The sequence below is a fragment of the Salvia miltiorrhiza genome, chromosome 3 (genome assembly GCF_028751815.1).
Source record: "Salvia miltiorrhiza cultivar Shanhuang (shh) chromosome 3, IMPLAD_Smil_shh, whole genome shotgun sequence".
In the NCBI taxonomy this organism is placed as follows: domain Eukaryota; kingdom Viridiplantae; phylum Streptophyta; class Magnoliopsida; order Lamiales; family Lamiaceae; genus Salvia; species Salvia miltiorrhiza.
Genome location: NC_080389.1, coordinates 47593129 through 47610471, shown reverse-complemented (window position 1 = coordinate 47610471; position 17343 = coordinate 47593129). Strand labels below are relative to the sequence as shown.

Below are 17343 nucleotides of genomic sequence, written 5' to 3'. Positions count from 1 at the left end.
ATTATTTTTTTTATTATTTGAGGCGCGTGCGCAGCACGCGCCGCTCGAGTGCTACACGAGCACTCGAGTAATACTCGAGTACCCTCCCCCCCCGCAACGCTGCTACACGATGGCAACGCTCTACTCGAGTAAGCCATCGAGTAGAGCGTTGCGGATGCTCTAATACTCTCCTTAATAACCATGCCGAAACCAAATGGGACAAGCTCAATGGGACGGAGGGAGTATGAGTAATGCTAAATAGTCATATTGTGGCCATCCACAATTTACCTAAATAGAAAATAATTTAATTTATTGTTTAAAATAAAAATAAGATTTAGTTATTTTATCATATTCTCTATATTATAGTTATTTTTTTATAATTTTTTATTTTTATTAAAAAATAAATAAAAAATAAAAAATGCAAAAAAAAATTAAAAAAATAAATACAATATAGAGAATATAATAAAATAATTAATATTTATTTTTATTTAAAAAATAAATTAAATAAATCAAGATTGTCCTTATTGGAGTATTAGTTTGTGGGTGGCCTGCATATATTTATTGATCAATTATATGCTGACCTTAATAAGTGTCCGTATTTAATTAGACAAATATGTTTGATATTGAATATATCGTGCACCTTTAGTGGGGTGATGCAACATCACACCAAATAATTTAACAGCACAAATAGTTGACTTTTGAGGAACAATCATTTAACATGCACTGTCCTAATTCCATGGGCAATAACTAAATTAATACTAAAATAAATTCTATTATTCTGCTATATCCTTCCACGCCTAATCTCGAATAATATGATATTCCAATTCCTAAATGTTTCCCATTTATGATTAAAACCTTAAAACGTGTCGACTGACGAGCGATTTAAATATACTACTATATAAGTGCGACGACGTGCCATGCATGCTCATTTAATCTAATAGATTGCTAATCCTGAGAATATTCCGAGGTTGAAAGATTCAAATGATTCCAATCCATTTGCTAGCAAATATATACTCCTATATATCGATGTCGATCGGTCGACCACCGAATTTTGGGTTAATCCTGTTGAATTACGAATTATTTTAGCGCGAGCTAATTAGGTTAAAGAAAAAAATTAAATTAAAAATTTTCAACTCTAATCCTAAATATTCGAGTTTCGGGCTAGCCTATCAGATTAGTTGGGCTCAAAAAATTATTTTTTAAAAAAATTAATTAATATATATATATATATATATATATTTTTAAATATTATATTTGTAATAATCGGGTTCAACCTATTTGGCAAGAGTTGCTCCAGTGGTTTGATATGACTCAGATTTTGCATAATTCGGATATTGGTTCGGTCTTGGTGGATGCTTGGAATAGCACCTTCAGCTCGTAGCTGGAAACTTATTGGAAGGCTGGGATTATTACCCTCATTTGGTTCCTATGGAGACAAAGAAACCTTTGTATCTTTGAAGACGCGAGTTGGGACTACAAGCAAGCGATTAATTTCGTTAGAGTGTCTTTCCTTGAAATTGAGCAGAACTTCACTAAAGTCGGGCACATGAATAACTCTTGGGCTGATCTTAGCATGTTGAGAAACATAGGGATTAAAGGACGTGCGGCTCCGCCGCCAGAATTTATTAATGTCTATTGGTGGCCACCGTCGGGTGAATGGATTAAGGTTAATACGGACGGCTCGGCGCTTGGAGCCCCGGGAAAGATTGCTGCGGGTGGCGTGTTTCGGGATAAATTCAGTTGGGTTCGAGGCTGTTTTCACATTAAGGGCGGGATTGGATATGCTTTTGAGGCCGAACTGTTAGCGGTTATTACCGCTCTTCGTCTGGCTCACGACCGTAAGTGGCACTATCTCTGGATTGAATCGGATTCCACGTATATTGTCCAACTCTTGCATTCGCGCTCGTTGTCTGTTCCTTGGAGATTTTTGGGAGCCTGGAAGAAGGTTCTTTCGATCTTAAGTAATTTCCAGCTTTATATTACACATATTTATAGAGAGGGCAATAAGGTCGCTGATATCCTTGCTGCGCCTAACATGGAGGAAGGATGGTGGTTGACGGAAATTGATGCTATTAAACATGCGGTTCGTCAGGATATGACGACCCATAGTCATCTGCGTATTAAATGATGACAGGGTTGCTGGGTTTGACCATAGTCCGGTGCCTGGATAGGTTCAGTTGCTTGGATGATGCTGTGAGTCTTTTTTCCGAACAGTTGGCGGGGGATGCTTTTGTTGGGGATGGCGGAAGTTGCAGGTTTGAGATTGGCAATTTTAACAATTTTAATGCAGACATGGGGTATAAATGCAAGTGTGAGTTGGACTCTTTCAGCGACGGCGACAATCCGGCTGAAAAGAGCTCCTCCTTTTGGTGGCGTTTGGTCCGGTTTTTTGATCGAACAGTTGGCGGAGGTGAGTTTGGTTTGGGTTTGTTCCGAGGGGAGGCTGTTCTCTTCCTCCCAACTGAGACGAATCCTTGCGGTGCTTTTCTTGATCACATGGGACGTTGCTTCATGAGTGAGTGCGACTATTTCAGCGACGGCGACATTCCGGCTGAGATATGCTCTTCTTACTTATGGTGCTGGGTCAGTAATTTCATCAAACAGTTGGCGGGGGATGCTTTTGTTGGGGATGGCGGAAGTTGCAGGTTTGAGATTGGCAATTTTAACATTTTTGATGTAGACATGGGACATAAATGCAAGTGTGAGTTGGACTCTTTCAACGACGGCGACAATCCGGCTGAAAAGAGCTCCTCCTTTTGGTGGCGTTTGGTCCGGTGTTTTGATCGAACAGTTGGCGGGGGTGAGTTTGGTTTGGGTTTGTTCCGAGGGGAAGCTGTTCTCTTCCTCCCACCTGAGACGAATCCTTGCGGTGCTTTTCTTGATCACATGGGACGTTGCTACATGAGTGAGTGCGACTATCTCAGCGACGACGACATTTCGGCTGAGATATGCTCTTCTTACTTATGGTGCGGGGTCAGTAATTTCATCAAACAGTTGGCAGCGGTTTGCTGCAATGGGACTTGGCTTGATGGAAACTGGAGGCGGATACGACGTCGTGACTTTCACAGTGACGCTCTTCACAACTTCGGTCTGATGGTTTTTGGTGGGATTTGGTCGGATATTGGGGTGGGGGAGCTCAGCGACGGCATCTTACCGGCTGGGACTTTCATACCTCGAGTCATCGGACTCTTTTTGGGGATGCTGTGGGTTCTGGGGAACCTTGACGGCAGCAACAAACAGATGGTTTTTTGTGGTGCGGCTGTTAGAGTGTTTTATTTTACGGAGGATGGGCCTTCAGCGACGGCGTATCACCGGCTGCTTGGCCTCTCTTCCCTTGCTGAACGGTGGCTTAAGGAGGGACTCGGCGACGGCGTCTTACCGGCCGGGGTTACTTCTATGACTGCCATCGGCAGTGGTTGGTTTTGTTTAGTTCTTTTTCTTTTGTGTTTCCTTTTCTTCTCGTTCTTTTCTTGTGTTGGGAAGCCGGGATTTTCTAGGAGCGATGGTTCGGCCGGAGTTTCTGAGATTCTCCCAACTCAGCTTCTAACACTTTTTCTTTTAGACGAGTACTCTTTTTCCTCTTGCTGAGGTTTTAATGAGGCTCGGCCCTTAGTCTGCTTTCTGTGCTTTCAAGGGTTTAGGTTCTGTTTTTCTCTTTTCCTTTTTAATAAAATCCTATTTTAATAATAAATACATGCATAAAAGTAACATTTCAACATTGACTTACATAACATAATAACTAATATGCAAGTCTTAGAGATATAAAAATGCAATATTTTTATTAAATAAGTATCAATTTTTAATTTTTACATCTAAAATTTTTATATTAAGTATAGGATAAAAAAATATAGAAAAGTAAAATGATGAGTATAACTTTTTAATATTGAATCAAAATACATTTCACAAACTTTTGAAAAAAATATCTTATTATACTAATTTTCATAGGCAAGTAATGAAGTTGAAAGTGAAATAGCGAGATAATTTTTATATAATCAAGTGGACACATTATTTTCGGATCAGCCTTATATGGTTTCGAGTTAATTTCGGACCGACCCTATCAGGTGTCGAGCTATTCGGTTACGGGTTAATTGGATTGTAATTTTTATCGGGTTGAAAATTTTCAGCCCTAACCCTCTCGGATTGGCGGGTTAATCGGGTCAGTCCACGGATTTCGAGCTAGATTAACATCCCTACCTGTACATGTATGTATTTTTTTTAAAGGTGATATTGAAAATTATTTCCGTTTGATTTTAATTTCCAGTCATAATCCTCTCGAATTGACAGGTTAATCGGGTCAGTCCACGGGTTTTGGGCTGAATTGACATCCTTACCTATATATGTATGTATTGTTTTTTTCAAGGTGACATTGGAAATTATTTTTGTTTGATTTTATAGACCATTATTTCTGCATCATTTATTGGCTTTTGCATTTGTAACTCTATTTTTTTATATAAATTATACAAATAATTAAAGAAATTTAAAGACTGCACGACGATGGACTCGAACCCAGGACCTTAGGGCATGGCTGGTATGCAGGAATGGAATGGTGATTCCTGCGTCCATTCCTAATCCTATGGTCGGTAGTGTTTTTGTAATGGGAATCGTCATTCCCAATGGAATGCCTATTTCCATGCATATGGGATTAGCCATTCATCCCCTCCTCCATGGTATTATGTATTCCCACGGATATGAGATTGCTATATAATAAAAGTTTATTTGTTTAATTAAATAATACTCCATCCGTCCCCAAAATAAGTTCCTCTTTGGGGACGGCACGGGTTTTAAGGAAAAGTAGTAAAGTATATTGATAGTGGAAAAAAAATATATTATAATTAGTATTGAGAGTGGTGAAAATGTGAAAAAAAATGTTATAATTAGTATTGGGAGTGGTGAAAAAGTGAAAAGTAAGAATAAATAAAGTATTATTAGTGGTGGGGTAGTTGTCCAAAAATAGAAAGAAAGAAAGAGGAACTTATTTGGGGGACGTCCCAAAAAGAAAAAAGAGGAACTTATTTGAGGGACGGAGGGAGTAATAATAATAATAATAATAATAATAATAATAATAATAATAATAATAATAATAATAATAATAATAATAATAATTTAGGGTTAATAGCCAAAAAATACACGAACTTTCACCAAATTTGCAAATTGCACATGACCTTCAAAAATGGCCTCAGAATACATGACCTTTTAATTTAATCGCGATTTTCACCCGCGTTGACCAACACATGCTCCACTGTTGACGTGGCTCTCGGAATTCGCCTACGTGGTCGACCGGCGATGGTAAGAATACAACGTCGTTTATTACTTACATTTTAACACACTGAACGACGTTGTATTGTGAAATTATACGAATTAATATATTTATAATTGTGAAATCCAACATCTTTCTCTACAATTAGGGTTCTTGCGCCTAAAATTGAAGCTCTCCCGATTTGTGAAATGGCGTCGAATTGAAGGGATAAACGCGGATCGAGAAGAAAGAAGGCAGATCGACGAAGAATAATGAGTCATTCGCGAAGTTTTTCGTCAATTGAGAGGTCGAGTAAAGGCGTTGAAAAGAGATGTTTTCATCAATTACCTGCGATTATGAAAACTTCTCACACTGAGAAGAATCCAGAGAGGAGGTACGTTGAATGTGGACAGAGAGATGGCGATGATTGTCGTTTTTGGGATTGGGTCAATCCGGAGCTAACACCATATTACAAGCTCTGTTTTAAAAAATTGAGAAATGAAAGAGATGCTGCAATCGTCGAATTGGAGGGTATGATGTGTGAAAAATACAGTGGATATGAAGGTGATGGAGTTGAAGCCCTTGAGTCCATGGTCAACAAGAAAGATATGCCAAGTTCAGTGGAAGCAAGGTTCAAAGCAATGGAATGTAGACTTAGAATTCTCACTTTTGCTTTGATTGTTGTGGTAATTATGTTTATGTATTCTAAGATGTAATTTTCCCTTTGTTAATGAATGATGAAGCTAATCAATGAATGTAGTTTATCTTTCATTCTTCATTGATTCATCATTTCAGAAGCTAATCAATGAATGTAGTTTATCTTTCATTCTTCATTGATTCATCATTTCAGAAGCTAATCAATGAGCAAAATGAATGAATTTACATAAAGCTTGACAAAGATACACAAACTTAACCAAAAGTGTCATCTTCATTGATTCATCATTTCAGATTCAAAAGTGTCAAAAAAAGGTTATAATGTACAAAAAGATGGAATAATTTTATGTTTATCCAACACTGACATTCAAAAGCCTAGATTCAAAAGCAAATCAAAAGTTGTTCTAGTCTTCAATCACTTGTTAATGCTCTCTTGTGTAGCTGAGCCTTCCAACAATGTGCTTCCTGACTGTTGATTGCTTGCACCACTGCCGGTTGCACCACCTCGAGCTCTTCCTCTTGCACCACCCCGAGGACTTCCTCTTCCTCTGCCACCTGATTCTCCTCCGTGAGTAGTATGGGTGACACCCCTCTGATTAGGTGTCTGCAATAATTGAATAATGAGTTAACATATCATCATACACTAACATAATTGAAGAGTAATGACATAAAAGTACCCTAAAGTATTGATTGCCACTGCCCTCACTGATATAGAGTCCAGCACCCCTCATTGCAAATGTCTTCTCCATGGCAATCTACTTTTGCTCTGCCTTTGACATCATAGGCATCTTCCCCTTGTCCTTTGCTGTAGCCTCATTCTTCTTAGGCCTCCCATTTGCTCATTTTTCTTTTGTTGGCTTCTCGACCTTCTCCTTTTTACAGCTCCTTGTGTTATGACCACGCTCACCACAGTTACCACAAGTCATTACTAGCCCTTTTCTTTTAAACCTATTAGGGTTTTTGGGATCAACCTCATGGGGATCCCTAATCCTATTCTTCTTAGGCCTCCCAGGCATGTTCTTCACTGTTGGAGGCTTAATCACACTACCCTCACACTGTGGCCAATGCAATGGACCATTCAGTGGCTCCAATGCATATTTATAAGGTTGCAAATACTTGGAAACTGTGTAATACTCATGCACAAAATCAGATGCATCATCATTCAAGTACTTAATGACAGCCAAACCATGTGTGCAAGGTATACCAGTAAGGTCCCATACTCTGCATGTACATGTCCTCACAGGAATATTGACAACATATTTTTCACCCTCATCATCTACCTCAAACTTATCCCCAAGTGTAGGTATAGTGTTCATGTTCCTAGACTGAAACTTCATTTTCTCAAGTTTCTTGTTGATCATAGGACAAAGCCTATCAGAAACCACTGCCATATCATGTAACTTTTTCATTTGCCTCATCATAAGGGTTGTTCTTATTTCTTCCAAATAGTGTGTCAAGTGTTTTCCCCTAGCACTAAGTATCCAGCCATTGAAAGTCTCACTTATATTATTGTCTACCATGTCCGAACAAGGGTTGAGAGATAGAAAGGCCTTACAGAATTTTGAAGTGTCCCTCTCAATGAAGCTCTGGTAAGCTCCAACACTCTCAGCCTTCATCTCCTCAAACACCTTCTTGTATTGTTGTTCAGTTGTAGCTCTTACAGCCTTCCAAAATATAGTCTTGAGTGTTGCTCCTTTATTTTCTTTCGTCCAATTCATGTAGATGTGGCGGGCACAATTCCTATGCTCTGCCCTTGGAGCATAATTGCTCACAGCATTCATAAGCCCCTGTTATTTGAAAAATACAAGTGTGAATGCATATTACAAGTTGAATGCATAAGCAAAATTAGGTTGAAAGATTGCTTACTTTCTGTTGATCGCTGATGAAGGTGTAGTTTTCACCACTGCCTATCTCTAGATCATCTACCAGATGCTTGACAAACCAACTCCAATTCACCTCGTTCTCAACACTGACCACTCCCCATGCTATTGGGAACATCTGATTGTTCCCATCCTTTCCAACAGCACACATCAAGATCCCACCCAAGTAAGTCTTTAAAAAACATCCATCTAAGCCTATCAATGGTCTACAACTCTCTTTAAAACCTTTCATCAATGCAGAATGACATATGTACATGCCCTTGAATACCCCATCACTGCCCACAACAACATCAAATGTGCCCTCTCCATCTACTCTTTTCAGTTCAGCTATGTATCTCCTAAGATATGCATAGTGCTCTTCAACCGACCCTCTGACAATATTTAATGCATGTTTCCTTGCTTTATGTAACCTATCCCTGCTAACATTGACTGCAAATCTATCAGCTATGTCTCTCCTCAATTCACTAACATCCCAATTAGGTTTTACTCTGAACACTGGCAGGTACTTATTAGCTATCCATTTAGAACTTAGTAACTTGTTCTTTGTAGCCCTCTTACAGGTATGTTCTCCCTTAAGTGACTTAATCATGAATGCCTTATCCTTAGACACAACAAAGGCATACACCCTCCACAGACATGGTGGCTTGCAGATAGCCTCACATTGGTCTTTAGACACTCTTCTAAATCTAATGAACCAACCATTAGCTATTGCCCAACTTGTTAAAGCTGTCTTACATTGCTTTCCATCTTCAAATCTAAGGCCTAGCTTAAGGTCTAGGTCTTTGTCATCTGCCTTTGGATCATACTTACTTTTTTTTTGCTTAGGCTGGCCTTCACCATCACTCTCAGATGAATTAATCTCATCACCAGATTCCTTATAATCCGACTTGTTTTCTTCCTCATTAATAGGATTACATTTTTTAAGTAAATCCTCTACCCATGAGCTAGGACCTGGACCTGTTTCCCTCTGTTTTTTCTTAGAGCATCCGCATTGGGGGTTCCTTGATAGCCTACTTGATAGTGTTTGTGTTATTGAGTAGGTAGTGCTGCATTGGGGTTCCTTGATAGCCTACTTGATAATATTAGTTTTGATTTTATGTTTTTCATTTAAATTTAATTGCTCAAATTTAAATAACACAATTTATTTCAAATTTAAATTGCATTAATTATAAAATCCTAAATATTACATAAAACTTTAATAAAATAAAAAAAATTAAAAAAAAAAACAAAATAAAAACAGCCATTGAAAATTAAAATATATTTTTTTTTATTTGAGGCTCGAGTACTACCCGATTACTCGAGTAGTACTCGAGGAGACATTAGTTGCAACGCCATGCTCGAGGATGGTACATTACTCGAGTGATGCTCGAGGAGCCCGCGATGCGGGTGCTCTTAACAGCCACATACTCTTCATCATCTAAACCCTCCCTGTTATCATCATCATCTGCATCATCACTTTCTTCAGCATTAGAGGGAAGATACTCTTTCTCTGAGTCAGTTGTTAATCCTCCATCATACCTTTCAAGCACCCAATCCCCTCCACTTAAATCTATAGTGGGCAAGTCTGACAATTAGTCCTTAAGAGAAGGCTCATATGTAACCTCTTCAGCCTCATCATCTTCCCCATCATCTCCATGATCATCTTCCCCAGCATCTCCCAGATCAACTGCCCCAGCATCACCCTCGTCAACTGCCCCAACATCACTCTTCCTAATCCCCCCCCCCCCTCCACAAAAACACTAACAACTTTATTAACATCTGTAAGGAAACCCAACATATCCATCACCTCTTTATCAGTTTTGATTACCCTATATATATATGATTTAGGCTCGACATAGACTAACTTAGCCCATCCAGAATAACCCAAACTCTCCACTAAATCCTTCAAATCAAAAAAACCAAACTTATCTACACCAAGGTCATGAAACCCTATCTTTTTACCCCCAGCATAAGCATTAAAGCTCTGAACTTCACGAAACTCTCCACCATGATGAATGAATAGTGAGAAGTTATCACTGCAATATAAAAGCGAAAAAAATTCCTTTTCAAAATCCTAAACGATTGCGAAATACAAAAATTAAGAACTATCTAATATCACACTTGAAATTCACGATTTTACGAACATACCTTCCACCCATGTTATCACACTCTGAAATCCACCTTCTATCTTCCTTCGATTTCAGACGTGCTCTTCAAACATCCTTCGATTTCAGACGTGCTCTTCAAACGTATCTCTTTGCCTTCGTAGCTTGTTCGTTGTCGAAATAGTTGAAGAAATTGCTTGGATTTTTCTTTGATTTGCCTCAAACCCCTTCGACGTTCTATTTCCCTCCAAATTCAACTGTAAGTGTAAAAGGTGGTGCTTGAAAGGAGATGAAAGGTGGTGTTAGAAAAAACGACGACGTTTTCTACACGTATTTTGACAGCGTGTATAATTAGCCACGTACTATGCCATGTAATGTCCACATAGTCACCAGTCAAACTTGGCTCTGATCGGAAATCTCGTCGGGTGAAAATCGCGATTAAATTAAAAGGTCATGTATTCTGAGGCATTTTTGAAGGTCATGTGCAATTTGCAAATTTTGTGAAAGTTCGTGTATTTTTTTGCTATTAACCCAATAATTTAATACTATTAATATAATACTAAATAATAATAATTGTAAAAATAAGAAAATTATAAATAATAATAGAAAAAATAATAAAATAATTTTAATAATAATAATAATAAATAATGATATTAATATAATAAATAATAATTGCAAAAATAATAAAAACAACTTTAGTAATAATATAATATAATAAAATAATAATAATAATAATAATAATAATAATAATATAAATAATAATAATAATAATATAAATAATAATTGTAAAAATAATAAAACAACTTTAGTAATAATAATAATAATAATAATAGTAAAAATAATAAAATAATTTTAATAATAAATAAATAAATAATACTCCCTCCGTCCATGAAAGAACTTCCTAGGAGGGAGTGGCACAGGTTTTAAGAAAAAATATTGTTGAGTATATTGAGAGTGGATAAAAGGTAGTTGCGTGTATTGGGAGTGGTGAAAAAGTGTTATAATTAATATTGAGAGTTGTGAAAAGTGAAAAGTAAGAGGATTATAAGTGGTGGGGTATAGTCCAAAAATAGGTAGGAAGTTCTTTTGTGGACGTCCCAAAAAGGAAAGATAGGAAGTTCTTTTGTGGACGGAGGGAGTATATAGTAAAATAATAAATGATGTTAGATCCGGAGGGTCTCGAATAGATGTATGGGGGGGGAATACACCTATAGGCTATTTTCGATCTTTACAAGAGATCAAAATGAAACTTCAAACACAAACTCTGACACCTGTTTACTAAAAAGAGTTTTGACCAAAACAGGGTTGACGACTGATACTGAATACTCTTCAGTAAGGAGTTATCAGTTAAGCCAAAAGAACTTAACTGATGCACGTAAGGCTTCAGTCGAGTTTGATAAACAGAGATGTTATTAATCTTACTGACTATCAGAGGATAGATCAGTCAAACTGATAACACACGCAGCGGAAAACTTTTGTTTCGCAATAGCCTATGAGTTGAGCACGTTGTTAGTCTTAAGTTTCTCTTTGCAATTAGTCAGTTTTCAGTTTACAAAAGGAAGAGCACAATTAAGAACGTAAATACTGAAAGCTGTAAATAACACATAGATTTTTACGTGGTTCGAAAACACTTCCTACATCCACGGTCGGTTGATCATACCAACAACTTCACTCTGCAAGTGCTTACTGGTGCACTGCAAACCTGGACATGTGCTTACGGGTGCACACAACCGAAACAACTGAAGATCCAATCTTCAGTATCAACACACCTTGTTGGATTTCTCACTCCTAGCACGCTCTGGGCACTAAGATCTCATGGAGACAGAGTACCTTTCTGAACTCCTTTACAATACAAACACTCGATTCACTCGGTTGAAGGGAGGTTTGAAAACTTGCCAACTAAACTTCAAAGAACAAGTTCTTTGCAGTTAATTTGACCTAGGCTTTGGATAAACAAGGTTTGCCTAAGGTCTAAGAGAATTTATGTAATCAGCAGTGACTGATTTTTGGCTTTGGGATTCTCTTCTTCGATTCAAACTTTGGAGAGTTTGGGCTTTAGCTGAGAAACAATTTCGACAGAGTTTCAGCTTATGTCGTTGAATCGGTGAAGATTGAAGTGATCCTCAAGCGCTATTTATAGGAGAAGTCTCGAACAGATCCGTTGGCGGTGAAGGTCTTCAAGATTTCTTCCGTTAGAGAGTAATTTGCACTTGGGCTGAGGCTTCAATCTTCGAGGTTCCTTGTTTGGTAAGAACGGCTATCTTGAAGAGCATGAGATGCGACATCTCTGAAAAGGTACTCACCAAAGAGGAGTTACCTCTGCAGAGAAATGATGATCCTAAGATCTCTGCATTTAATGTGTATGCGGTTGTACTTCTGGAGTGCGTGGTTTCCTTTGAACGTTGGAGGTTCAGTCCGAGCAAGAATGTTTAACTGATACTTAACTTTAGTATCAGTCCGCTGATTCTACGTGGCACACATTAAGTAATCAGTCAAAACTGATTCTTCGACTGATGCTTCAGTCTGCAACTTCAGTCTTCAGTCTTCAGAACAGCAAGCTAAACTAGAAAAAGAACTCTAACACTTGAGTTCGAGCAGTTCTAGTCTATTACAAAAGAAACCTAATGATTTTGGTATCATCAAAATAAGGATTAGGATATTTCATTAAGTTCCCAACAAATGATAATAATAGTAAAACAACAACAACAACAACAACAACAACAACAACAACAACAACAACAACAACAACAACAACAACAATAATAATAATAATAATAATAATAATAATAATAATAATAATAATAATAATAATAATAATAATAATAATAATAATAATAATAATAAAATGTAACTAATAATAATTAATAATTATAAAATAATACTAATAATAATAATAATAATAACAACAACACAATAATAATAACAATAATAATAATAATAATTTAATATTATTATTATTGTGTTAATTTTATTTCATTTCTATCCATTCATTCCTTGTAAATACCAACCATAGGAATCATATATTTCATTCCATTCCATTCCTATTATCATTCAATTCCAAAATCCATTCCATTCTCTTGTAATTACATTCCTGCATACCAACCATCACCTTAGTTCTTAAACATTATCCACATACTATTAGGCCAACATACACACACGATTGTAACTCTATTTCACATTCTTGTTATAACACTAAAGACTAGTATTTCCCCGTGCCCCGTGCTTTCGCACGGGTAATACTATTTTATTTTAATTTTATATTTTTGAAATTAGAAATTGGTAAAATAATTTAAACATTTAAGTGTATTGTAAGAAACAATAATTTACTGAATTTATATTTTAAAATAAATATATGCATCAAAAGTTTTATGTCCTACTATTTACAAATTAGCAAACTTCTAATTTAAATCTAATTAAAATTACATTAAATTATTATATTGTACTATTTGTATCATTAAATTCATATGGCTATTACTTATAGTAAAAGATATGACTCATTACAAACCATTCATAATATATTGTAATTTAATGGTAGGTTCTAGTGAGATTGTTATTTTTCGTGAGACGGAGATTAATGAATAAGACAGTAGTATAAAGTGTTGAATAAGACAATATATAGTGTTCAATAACGATATTCAAAAAATTAGTAAAATTTTTGCTCATTCCAAAATTCGAATCAAGGTAAAATTTCCCTCATTCTAGATAAATATCAACCATATGATACACTAAATCAAGTAATCAACGCCTACAAATCAATCTAAGATCTCACCATATATAAACGATCTCACTGAAATCATTTCCTATGTATAAATTATTTATATATTTTTATAAAGTTAAGTTGTTAAATTTGAGCAAAAGTATAGTTTAATTTAAAAACATAAGTTGGTCTTATGTGAGGCTAAATGTATGGAAAAGACGGATCGAGTCAGGGCTGGGAGCGCGGGTCAGATCAGGTTGGGCGTTGGCTGGGCAGGCTAGGCGTGGGGTGAAAAATAATTATTGTTATGGTGAAAAGTAATAATCAACTTGAAGAAATGTAATGTTTCGAAATATTACATTTCTTAATATCAATGATTATTTTTTCTTACGATAATAATAATTGACCAACTAACTAAAAAATGATGGCGTTTTTTTTCTTTTTCTTTTTTCCTAGAATTTTATTTATTTTATTATATTTATTTATACTTTTGTAAGAACACTACATTTCTTTTCTTTTATTCCATCTCTTTTTTTTATTGGGTTTTTAAATTTTTTTTCTTTTTTTATCTATTTATTTCTGCTTTTGTAAGAACATTACATTTCTTCATATCAATGGTTACTTTTTTTCACGACAATAATTACTTGACTAAATAACTAAACTAAAGTTCAAATTTTCGCAAGTAAAAATAACAATTATCGTAAAAAAAGTAATAGTTTCGAAATACAACATTTCTTCATATCAATAATTACATTTTCTACGACAATAATTACTTAACCAAATAGTTAAAGGTACAAGTTCCCGCGAGTAAAAATAATATTTTACTCCTTCCGCCCACAAAGATTGTGTGTTTATTACTATTTTCGTCCGTGCACAAAGATTGTGTGTTTTCCTTTTTTGGAAACCTACTTTATACTTTAAACTTAATTCACACTCAATATTTACATAATACTCACCCTTTACTTTTACAATTTGGTGGGCTCTATACTACTCTTTAACAATAAAATCACATCTTTCAATTTTTTTATTACTCCCTCCGTCCCACTGTATCTAAGACTCTTTCTATTTGGGCGTCCCACTGTAAGTGAGACTCTTTCCTTTTTGGGTAAAAGTTTTTCCCTTTAAACACCTTTTCACTTTTTCACCTACACACAAAATACAACTTTCTTAATTCCCGTGCCAAAAAAAAAGGTCTCACTTACAGTGGGACGGAGGGAGTAAAACTTGTGTCATCCACTCCACCACACACTCTTTGTGGACAAAGTATTTCTCTTCATATCAATAATTACTTCTTTTTTTACAATAATAATTATTTGATCAAATATTTAAAAATATAAATTCTCATGAGTAAAAGTAACAATTATCGTGAACAAATAAATAAATTTGAAACATTACTTTGCTTCACATCAATAATTACTTTTTATTACGATAATGATTATTTGACCAAATAACTAAAAGTAACATATTTTTTCGAGAACTCGTGCTTTTAATTATTTGGTCAAGTAATTATTATCGTAAGAAAGAAATAAACATTGATATTAAAAAAATGTAATATTTCAGAGAACAAAAAAGAAACTGAAAAGAACGAAAAAAAACGCACAAAACATTGAAAAAAATACTCTCTCCGTCCGCGATATCGTTTCCACATTTTGGACGGCGCATGTTTTAAGAAAATTGGTGGATAGTAGTAGATAGTAATAAATATCGTAGTGAGTGGAGTTTGAGTCCCACTATTATTGTGAGTGGAAGTTTATAGACCCTCCGTCTATAAATGGAAGTAGAAACGATATTGCGGACGGACCGAAATGGTAAATGTTGAAACAATATCGCGGACGGAGGGAGTATAATGTTTCACAAAATATTGAAAAAACAAAAAACAAAAAAAAATATAAATGAAACAGAAGAAAAAAGGCATGCACAAAAAGATTGAAAAAAAAAACACATAAATGTTTTGCAAAACATTGAAAAAGAAAAAAGAGGAGAAAAAACATAAATGAAAAAGGGCAAAAAAAAAAAAAAAAAAAGGCACGCACAAAAAGAGAAGAAAAAAACGCACAAAAAAAAACATAGTGGAAAAAAAAATGTAATGGATGGTTTCAAACCATGGTGAAAGAGTTACTTATAGGGGCGCACAGCACAACCATTGCATCACTCTCTTCATTTATCAATTAATAATAAAACGGTTCTTATATAATGTATTATGGGTCAGGTCAAGAAGGGTCAAACCCATCTTACATATTCATTTAGTCTCACATGAGATTTTGCCTAAAAACTTAATAAGTTATCAAAATGATGTATTGTGTATATTTTTTTTATGAAATTAATTATTATTGAATAAAGTCAAGACAAAGTATAATAAACTATAGTATAAACGAAATAAAATTATAACTACCAACGAAATATAAGAAAATTCGTATTTTTATTGAATTCAAAATTTAAAAAAATTATAATTTACATGTACAAATAAATTTACAGTATTGAATAAGTAAACTAAACTTACTACACTAAAGTTTCTAAATTATTACTCTCCATGTCCCTCGTAAATATGCATAGTTGACCATGACATGAGTTATAATAAAAAGTTGTTTAGAGTATGAATAGTGGAGAAATGGTCTCACATTGATGATATTGTTAAGTAGATTGTGGGTAAATAGTGTAAGTTACAAGGGTAAAATTTTAAAAATTATGTGTGGGTAGTGTCCAAAAATAGAGTGTGCATAAATTTGAGGGACATACCAAAAATATATATATATATATATATATATATATATATATATATATGCGTAAATAGAAGGGATAGATGAAGTAATACTAACAACTAATTCTAAAATAAACCTACTACACTAATAAAATGACAAGGTGGAAAAAAAAATTAACAAAGGGCTTGAGCTCAATTTTTATATAAATATTAAATTGAGTGGCCTACGTATCTTCATTGAATAATGAAGAATGAACTCCGACATAGTTCTCTTACCTTACCTAACCTAATCATTAGACCCATCGGCGTCACATCTGTAGAAGTCGATGACTTCATCATTTGGGCTCTTGTCGGCTTGATCTCATTGGTTCTCTTGAGCTCTTATGTCGGTTTTGGATTAATTATCAAGTAACATGGTGGCCTTCATGTTTGAAATATCCATGTTGCTTCTTCTTTCGTCCAATACAAGCTTACCAATGCTAAATGCTTTGCCATAATTGAGAGAATGGGAAAGTCTTTCACCATGTGCATTGACAGTGTGCCATAAGCTCCACCTGCCGTCCATTTGTAACTACTTGAGCAATAGTTACAATACGTAGTAATTTTTCTAGGGCATTAGGACCTTTATTTGGATCTCTTGGTCTACTCACTTTCCTGAAATGTTTGACAAATATATTAGATGTAAGTGATTTGATACCCTTATCCTCACCTTTAGTGGTGGTTTTCTCCATATCATGTTGTGCTTGATCGGCCTCTTCGCCTTGTAAACTACGTGCAAATTATTCATCCTCATCTTCTTGCAAACGTTGAGTATGTTGTTCACCTATGAGTTCGGCAGTCTCACGGCATGACGATGGAGCCCTTCTCCTTAATGATGGCGAATGAGGAGGAGGATAGGTTGGAATGCTACCAAACATCTTCTCCCTCATAGTCGAGGTTGATAGACTTGCCACGATTAACATGAGACATAATGATAAATATAAGAAATGCAATAGTAGGACATGTAGAGAGTAATTTAGCAAGAGCAAGAGAGAAATTTAACAACTAACAAGAGTAAAAGCACATAAAAGAAAAATGAAGGAGAAATAAAAAGTAAAGAAAAAAGAAATTGTAAA

The 17343-nt window shown here is 35.3% G+C and overlaps 1 protein-coding gene across 1 annotated transcript; it reads right to left on the bottom strand.

Annotated features, from left to right (window-relative positions):
• Positions 1 to 6708: 6708 nt before the first annotated feature.
• On the bottom strand, positions 6709 to 9887 carry LOC131018908 (uncharacterized). Its single transcript, XM_057947597.1, has 5 exons — positions 9877 to 9887; positions 9351 to 9764; positions 9105 to 9267; positions 7736 to 8716; positions 6709 to 7656 (listed from the first exon to the last, which is right to left on the bottom strand). Exons 1-5 carry the CDS (start codon positions 9885 to 9887, stop codon positions 6709 to 6711), a joined length of 2517 nt encoding a protein of 838 aa, XP_057803580.1.
• Positions 9888 to 17343: the final 7456 nt, after the last annotated feature.

Excerpts from the sequence above, each read along its gene's own strand:
- LOC131018908 (XM_057947597.1), bottom strand. Across the intron at positions 9,268-9,350 it reads AAGATGATGAGGCTGAAGAG|GTATGATGGAGGATTAACAA; the intron begins GTTACATATGAG and ends GGTGCTTGAAAG. Across the intron at positions 7,657-7,735 it reads TCATCAGCGATCAACAGAAA|GGGCTTATGAATGCTGTGAG; the intron begins GTAAGCAATCTT and ends TTCAAATAACAG.